This window comes from Neophocaena asiaeorientalis, unplaced genomic scaffold (genome assembly GCF_003031525.2).
Source record: "Neophocaena asiaeorientalis asiaeorientalis breed wild unplaced genomic scaffold, Neophocaena_asiaeorientalis_V1.1 scaffold150, whole genome shotgun sequence".
Lineage (NCBI taxonomy): Eukaryota > Metazoa > Chordata > Mammalia > Artiodactyla > Phocoenidae > Neophocaena > Neophocaena asiaeorientalis.
Genome location: NW_020176571.1, coordinates 2,823,331 through 2,831,490, shown reverse-complemented (window position 1 = coordinate 2,831,490; position 8,160 = coordinate 2,823,331). Strand labels below are relative to the sequence as shown.

The following is an 8,160-nucleotide window of genomic DNA, read 5'->3' as shown; positions in this document are numbered from 1 at the left end:
ACGCGGGCCCCTCACTGCCGTGGCCTCTCCCGTTGCGGAGCACAGGCTCCGGACGCTCAGGCTCAGCGGCCATGGCTCACGGGCCAGCTGCTCCGTGGCATGTGGGATCTTCCTGGACCGGGGCACGAACCCACGTCCCCTGCATCGGCAGGCAGACTCTCAACCACTGCGCCACCAGGGAAGCCCCAGCTCTCCCTTTTGTGTTGTGCTTTTGCTCACAGGATTTTTAAAAAACTACCTCTTAATCCTCAAGGTCCAGCTTTGCTGTCATGGTGCAGGAGAGCAGAGGGGACGTGGCCATCACCAAGCACCTTTAGAGAGGAGAGGCTGTGCCGTGCTGCCGAGTCCCTTGTGGCAGGGCACCATGTGCGCGCGCACGCATGTGTGTGTGTGTGTGTGTGTGTATGCGTGTGTGCGCGCACGCAGCGGGGGGACAGTGGCAGAGGGGAGGCCTCAGGCAGGAGGGTGATGCGACCACAAGAGGCACTTTGGGCACCTGGGGAGTGGCGTGGGCCTGCTCCTGTCGTTTGGAAGGTGGCTTTCTCCAGCTGGATTTGTTTTCCCGGCGCCTCTGGCTGGGTTTGCTTTCGCAGGTGAAGCGCTACTGTGAAAAGAGCATGGTCAGCAGAAAGGTACGTGTCCCTTTGCGCGGGCCCCCGTCGCTGTCCTCCGTGCGTCTCTTCTCCTGGCCGGCCGAACCTCCGAACGCCCTGTCTCCGTGCTCACCGTGCGGCAGCTCACCGGGGGCGGGGAGGGGCCCATCCGGCTCCCTCTCACAACCACTGCTCTCATCCCTGTCCCAGCTCTTCGGCTTCACAGAGAGGTATGGGGCGGTCCTGGCGCCCTCCAGGGAGCAGCCCAAACTGTCCGGGTTCCAGCACTTCCTGCAGAGCCTGCAGCCGGGGGTGACTGCGGGTGAGTCAGAGGGGGAGCCTGGGCAAGAGTTGGCCTTCCTCACGCATGGTCTTCCCGGAGGATGGCTTTAGCCCAGGTGCAGGGAGCCCCCTGCTGTCCGGGCTCCCAGACCCTCCTTCCTCTGCTCTGTGCAGCTCCTGCAGCCCCCGCGGAGGAGGGGGAGGACAGGGCACCGCGGCCCGCTTCCCCGCTGATGCACATCGAAGGCTTCCTCGCAGCTCTCACCACTGCCAACCAGGATGGCAGGGTCATCCTGAGCCGTCAAGGTAACCCCGGGAGGAGCCAGCCTGGAGCCAGGCTGCTTTACTTCCATCTGGTACCCCACCAGCTTGGGACGCAGAAATGGGTGAAAACTGGCCACCTGTGACCCACGCCAGTAGTCGAGGGGGGTGAGGAGGGATGAAGAGGTGCTGGGCTGCTGGCTGGTCTCGGGCGAGGTTGCCAGAGACCCCGCGTAGCCCAGTGTGAAGGTCAGGTGGGCTTTGTTGGAGTCGTGGCTCCATCACCTATGAGCTGCATGACTTGGACCAGTTTCTCCCTAAATCTCAGTTCTTCATGTGAAAAGGGAGACAGTCCTGCCATCTACCTCAGGATTGTCCTGGAGATGAGATGGGTCTAATTTAAAGAGAAAGTTGTATCTCTTATGGCTTCTACATGGACCCGACTGGACATCCCCTTTGTCTCAGGCAGATGGAGGTCTCTGTTGGGCCTGCACCTGCCCTTCTCCATGTAGCTGTCTTTCTCTTTCTTTAGGCAGCCTAAGTCAGAGCAGCCTCAAATTCCTGCTCCTGAATCCAGCCGTGCACTTTGCCCAGGTGGTAAAGGAATGCCGGGCGGTGGTCCTTGCAGGGGGCACCATGCAACCGGTAAGGACACGGCCCAGCCTCTCGCGCCCAGCTGTTGGGTTGGGGAGGATGTAGCATCAGGCCTCTTCCCATCCTGTGAGTCCCCCAACCAGAAGGGGGTTAGCTTGAGCCAGCCAAGCAGTGTCCACCAGGTGGCGTTGCTGTCCTGTCTCGTGGCTGGGTCTGGGGTGGGGTGGGCACTGCCTAGCCCTGGTGTTTCTGTAGCCACTTCTCCAGAGAAAGCCATTCTGGAGTTTCAGACCCAGAATAGAGTGCCTTTCCATTCCTGTACCCACCATAGATAAAACCTTCTCTTTCTTTTATAAATTTAAATTTTAGTATACATATTTAGGAAACATTTTCATTGTAGGGAGCAGAGACAAGCAAAAACAGGAAATAGATAATTCCGCCAACAAAAGATTCGTTTCGGTGTATAGCGTTACAATAGTCTTTGTATTCATAGTTTTTACAAATACACATACATATTTAAAAAAAAAACAAAAATGGTGTCTCCACGTGCTGCTGTTATAAACAAGAATGGTGTCTCCACGCGCTGCTGTTATAAACAAGAATGGTGTCTCCACGCGCTGCTGTTATAAACAAGAATGGTGTCTCCACGCGCTGCTGTTATAAACAAGAATGGTGTCTCCACGTGCTGCTGTTACAACTTGCTTCTCTCACTCAGCAGAGCACCTTCAGCATTCTTCCTTGTCAGCGAATATGCATTTCTCCTGCCCAGCTCTGGCTACACTTTATCCCGTTATGTGAATCTGTCACATACGACCACCCTTCTTTTGTCAGGTATCTAGGCGATTTGCAGTTCCTCTGTTTTAAACGATAGAGTGGGAGATACAATTGCATCTCTGCACAGCGGTCACTTCCTTAGGATGTGTCTTAGAACCAAGACTTACTGGCTGAAAGGCAAAGGCTCTTCAACCTCCTCAAGCCGTCAGCTCCCAACCTCAGCTTCCTGTTAGAGTCATCCCTGTAGCTGTATTATTTTTCCATTTTTCTTTCTTGTGTATAGAAGTAGACTTTTATTCACTGGTGTATTAGAATCATTTATAGTTGCTGTTTTTTGTTGCTGTTGTTTTTTAATTATTTTTGGCTGCGCTGGGTCTTCGTTGCTGCACGCGGGCTTTTTCTAGTTGTGGTGAGTGGGGGCTACTCTTCATTGCGGTGTGCGGTCTTCTCATTGCGGTGGCTTCTCTTGTTGCGGAGCACGGGCTCTAGGCACGTGGGCTCAGAAGTTGTGGCTTGCGGGCTCAGTAGTTGTGGCGCACAGGCGCTGTAGTTGTGGCACACGGGCTGAGTTGCTCCGTGGCATGTGGGATCTTCCTGGACCAGGGCTCGAACCCGTGTCCCCTGCACTGGCAGGTGGATTCTTAACCACTGCGCCACCAGGGAAGTCCATAGTCGCTGTTTTTGACGCTCAGATTTTCTGAGACTTGGCCTGTGGGAACCCCTCATGCTGCTCTGGCCCCTTTGACATGGCCCCCTTAGTCTTGGGAGGCTTCCCTGCTTTCAGCACAAAAAAATGTCCTGGGCTCACCTTAACACTTTCTTTGCCCGAGACCTGGAATCATTCATTTGTCCAGGGTGCCCTGGTTTCTTCAAAGGGGGATTGGTACTTAGAAACCAACATCTGGGAGCTAGGGCGTTCACAGTGCTCCTGGGTCATCACCGTTTATAGGCCATTTCAGGGGACAGACCTAGGGAATAGTTTTCAGACATTATGAGTCCACAGTGACATTTCTGTATCAAAATCAGTCATTTTACTTGACCTTACGTAGTATCTGTTAGGCTGCAGTTTGATTTCTTGTCACATTAACGTAATTACTTATTTGCTCTATCTCGAATATACTTAAAATAGTTTCAAAATTATACCGGTATTCTGGGACTTCCCTGGCGGTCCAGTGGTTAAGACTCTGCACTCTCAGTGCAGGGGGAACAGGTTCGATCCCTGGTCGGGGAGCTAGGATCCCACATGCCGTGCCCCCCCCCCAAAAAAAATTATACCAGTATTCTAACAAGAAACTACTGATTGAATTCATTTACATGCATTTATTTTTTGCCTTTAAAGTACCCCACTAAGGATATGTGGTCATTAGTGATACAAAGTCACTTGAAGTCAAGCTTTTCTCTGTGTGGCTATATTCTGAGTTTGATAGGGAGGTAGGCTTTCAGTTTTTGTTTTCAATTTTAGTTTGCCTTTTTACTTTATGTTCTTAAAAATGTCCATATCTGTATGGTTCAAAAGTCGAAACTTTTAAACAAGTTTTGCTATACCATATAGCAAGACGTATTCAGTCTCACCTCTGTCCCTCTTCAAACCGTTCCCCATTCCCAAAGGTAATCATTTTTATTAGCTACTGGTCTATTCCTCCAGTGTTTCATTCTAATTGTTTTTTGCAAAGATGAGCAAATTTTTTTTCCTTTTTATTTTATTTATTTATTTATTTATTTATTGCGGTACACGGGCTTCTCACTGTTGTGGCCTCTCCCGTTGCGGAGCACAGGCTCCGGACGCGCAGGCTCAGCGGCCATGGCTCACGGGCCCAGCCGCTCCGTGGCATGTGGGATCTTCCCGGACCGGGGCACAAACCCGCGTCCCCTGCATCGGCAGGCTGACTCCCAACCACTGCGCCACCAGGGAAGCCCTCCCTTTCCTTTCTTACATTAAAGGGAGCTCAGTCAGCTTTAACTTCCCAGCATGCTCTGGTGATCACACGTTAGCAGTGCACAGGGTGGTCTGCGTTCCTTCTGTTAGCTGCGGGGTCGTCTGCTGGGGGAGATAGGGTAGCTCCTTCGGCCAGTCTCTCTTGAAATGCAGAATGTTACGGATAACCTCACAAGGACTGTCCTTGCGCATATGTTTGGTTTGTGGAGCTGTACTTCAGGGGAGATGCCTAGATAGGGGACTGTGGGTTAAAAAGTAAAAATATGTCTACTTTGTTAAATAGTGTCAAATTCCCCTTCCACAGGAGTTGTGCTAGCCTGTGGCCCGCAGGCAACATATAAGAATGCCTGGTTCTCCAGAGAGCAGTCAGACTTTGGGATTTTTGCCAGTTTGATAGGTGAAAACCCGGAGCTCTTTAAAAATACAAATGCATATGTCTTCCCACTAGAGATTCTTATTCAATAGTTTGGGCTGGGCCCTGACCATATATATATGTTTTAAATTCCAAGTGGTGATTTTGTTGCATAGCCAGGGTTTAGAACCACTGTTTCAAATTGCTGAATTTCTCTTGCTGTTCCCACAAGTGGTTTAAATGAGGCTGCCAACACTGGGTATCATTATTTATTTTTTTTCTTTTAATGAATCTCTTAGCAGCCTTTCCTTTTGCCTCTTTTTTCTGTTCTTACGTACTTGTCGCCTCCTGGCCCAGGCCTCTGGGAGATGACAGAGCTGGCTTTGTGGTCTGCAGGTGTCTGACTTCCGGGAGCAGCTGCTGGCGTGTGCCGGGGTGGAAGCTGAGCGCGTGGTGGAGTTCTCCTGTGGTGAGGACCCAGGCCCAGGGTTTCGGGGCTGGGCCTCGTGTCAGTGTTCAGCCGTGTGCTGTTATCAGGCCTGGGGGCTGAGGCCACAAGAGGGCAGCTTCCTCGTGAGCTCCCCATCTCTGGGCTCTCCTGCTCTGCGTCCCCTGTGTCTGCACGGAGAGGCCTGGGCATCGCCGAGTCGGTCCCGTGTGGAAACGGGGTGGGGGGCGGGGGCCGTGAATTGCTCTTCCTAGTCTGGAAGACAGGGTCGGGGGAAGCTCTTCCTGGACTCTGCCTTGCGGGACAGTCGACTCCAGTTCAGCCTCACTGGGTCTCGCCAGGTCACGTGATCCCTGCAGACAACATCCTGCCCCTCGTCATCTGCAGCGGGCCCTCCAACCAGCAGCTGGAATTCACATACCAGAAGAGAGAGCTGCCTCAGATGGTCTGTACCAGGCAGCCTGCCTTCCCACGGCCTTTGCGGGGGCAGGAGGCAGACTTAGGGCTGGGGGCACCCTGCCCAGGGCCGAGCATCACAGCTGGCACAGGGTGGGCAGGATCTAGAAGTTTACCACGGAAGGTCTGAGCCATCTCCAGCCTCATGCCTCCGGCTGCCGAGGACGTTTTCTTTAAACGAAGCTCACGAGCAGGCTGCTCAGCGCCTTTGGTTCTCTTGCCGTCCGGCTTTGTGGGCTCCGCCTGGGCAGCAATGCGGGTGTTGGGAGCACACCTCTAGTGGCATGCCTGGGGTTTTCAGTGCCTGATTTGTCACAGACGGGGCTTAATCCCCTCCAGGATGTTGGGAGTTGGAGAACAGTGGACTGAGCGGCATCCCACAGTGGGTTTTAGCTCTGGTGTGCCAGCACGGTGGTGTGTCACAGATGCTACCAGGCACCAGAAGCATCATCGGGTGTGCGGTAGGGAGGGTGGCACATTCCACCCCAGGGAGCCACCTGGCCGTGCCCCCCTCCCCCGCAGTCACCCGTGGGTTGCTATACTTGGCTTTGAGCTTTTTTGGGGGGCTTCAGGAATGGCTCCGTGGCGGGTTCCTTGTCTTTCCTCCCTAGATGGATGAGACGGGTCGCATCCTCTGTAACCTGTGCAACGTGGTGCCAGGAGGGGTGGTCTGTTTCTTCCCCTCCTATGCGTACCAACGCCAGGTCCACGCCCACTGGGACAAGAGTGGCCTGCTGGCCCGCCTGGCGGTCAGGAAGAAGGTGAGTGGCTGCTCCGCTGGACTTCCCACTCGAGAGGACGCTGGCACCCAGAGCTCCTCCTTGGATTTCTTGTGTGCAGGGGCTTCCGCTAGTTCCTCACCCCCGCTTCCAATCCCTGATAACCATCCAAGGGATCTCCCCAAGGGCCCTGGCCCTGTGGGCTTCTCCAGTCCCCAGTCTGGAAAACAGAAGGCCAAGAGCCACCCAAGACCCAGGCATTCTGAAACCCTTTTCTGGGAGACATTATATGTTTACCTTCAGATATTTCAGGAGCCCCAGAGAGTGAACCAGGTGGAGCAGGTGCTGCTGGAGTATTCCAGGTGCATTCAGGTAAGAGGTGTGGTTCTGAGGCCTTGGGTCCAAAGGGCACGTGGCGCTGGCAGCTGAAAGTACCGTGGCTGGCGTCCACGCCCTGGCTCTGCAGCTCTGGGCTGGGTGTTTCCTGCAGCACTGTGGCCAGGCAGGGGGCATGGTGACAGGGGCCCTGATGTTTTCCGTGGTCGGAGGGAAGATGAGTGAAGGCATCAACTTCTCTGACAACCTTGGCCGGTAAGGGGTGGGCTTCCCATCTCCCGCGGCTCTGACACCCACCCATCTGGCGCCTTCGGAGTCCACACCCGGGCTGACTGCTCAGGCCCGTCACCCGCGAGGCGCACGGATGCAGCAACTCTGGACTTGGCCCTCTGGGGCCAGGCGGAAAATCAGGCAGCCCCTCACTTGATCAGAACTCAGTTCCTTGGTTTAGACCAGATATCTCCGCTGAGAAAACCCTCTCCAGGTGGTAGGGACGAGGGGAGGGAGAGGCGGAAGGAAGTGGAGTGGAGGTGTGGGTGAGGACGGGCCCCTTGTCCTGGGCACCGCCCAGCTGCCGTGACTCGCGTGTGCCTCCGCCCTAGGTGTGTGGTCATGGTGGGCATGCCCTTCCCCAGCATCAGGTCTGCAGAGCTGCAGGAGAAGATGGCTTACCTGGACCAGACCCTTGTGAGTACCGCCAGTGCCTCTGAGGATGAAGGGAGGGGGCACCCCACGGCTGTGACTCCCCCTTGCCCTGGGACGCGTGTGTCCCGTTTGCTCCAGAGCGACAGTACGCCCCTCCACAGCCCCTGAGCTTCTCCATGCCATCACCTATCATGCCGGCTGCTGTGCCCACGAGGCCCACGGGTCCCGCTCCAGAGCCCGGCTGTGTCACTGTCACCGAAAACACTAGGAGGAGGCAAGAGTCCGCTCTGACGGGTCACCTCCTTTGCCCTTTCCAGCCCCGAGCCCCAGGCCAGGTGCCCCCTGGGAAGGCGTTGGTGGAGAACCTGTGTATGAAGGCCGTCAACCAATCCATAGGTGAGCCTGGGCTGACGCTGCTGGCGAGATGGCTGGCTGGAGAGTGAGGCGACAGGAAGGAGGGATTTCACCTGCCATCTCTCCAGCCCGAGCGCTGAGCAAGGGGAAGGGGACACAGTAGAAACGCACTGTGGGGGGGAGGCAGGTTTAACTCAGACCCCCAACCTCTGTCCCCATCCAGGCAGGGCCATCAGGCACCAGAAGGATTTTGCCAGCATCGTGCTCCTGGACCAGCGGTACGCCCGCCCTCCTATCCTGGCAAAGCTGCCGGCCTGGATCCGGGACCGCGTGCAGGTCAAAGCCACCTTTGGCCCTGCCTTTGCTGCTCTGCGGAAGGTCAGTCCTGCCTTTCTCTCTGTCCCCAGAAC

At 55.2% G+C, this 8,160-nt stretch overlaps 1 protein-coding gene and 1 long non-coding RNA gene across 5 annotated transcripts in view; one reads left to right on the top strand and one right to left on the bottom strand.

Annotated features, from left to right (window-relative positions):
* DDX11 (DEAD/H-box helicase 11) overlaps nucleotides 1–8,160 on the top strand; it is a 31,558-nt gene that overhangs the window by 22,965 nt on the left and 433 nt on the right. For all 4 annotated transcript variants that reach the window (XM_024732996.1, XM_024732997.1, XM_024732998.1 and 1 more), the window contains 12 exons: nucleotides 594–632; nucleotides 804–915; nucleotides 1,050–1,181; nucleotides 1,669–1,781; nucleotides 5,189–5,261; nucleotides 5,582–5,685; nucleotides 6,308–6,457; nucleotides 6,719–6,787; nucleotides 6,906–7,006; nucleotides 7,354–7,438; nucleotides 7,714–7,792; nucleotides 7,974–8,128. In XM_024732996.1, the coding sequence (XP_024588764.1) occupies nucleotides 594–632; nucleotides 804–915; nucleotides 1,050–1,181; nucleotides 1,669–1,781; nucleotides 5,189–5,261; nucleotides 5,582–5,685; nucleotides 6,308–6,457; nucleotides 6,719–6,787; nucleotides 6,906–7,006; nucleotides 7,354–7,438; nucleotides 7,714–7,792; nucleotides 7,974–8,128 (1,212 nt within the window). The remainder of the gene's footprint in view (nucleotides 1–593; nucleotides 633–803; nucleotides 916–1,049; nucleotides 1,182–1,668; nucleotides 1,782–5,188; nucleotides 5,262–5,581; nucleotides 5,686–6,307; nucleotides 6,458–6,718; nucleotides 6,788–6,905; nucleotides 7,007–7,353; nucleotides 7,439–7,713; nucleotides 7,793–7,973; nucleotides 8,129–8,160) is intronic.
* LOC112391627 (uncharacterized) lies at nucleotides 5,454–6,299 on the bottom strand. The gene is made up of 2 exons (XR_003001535.1): nucleotides 5,813–6,299; nucleotides 5,454–5,646 (listed from the first exon to the last, which is right to left on the bottom strand). It is a non-coding gene; the product is annotated as an uncharacterized LOC112391627 (long non-coding RNA).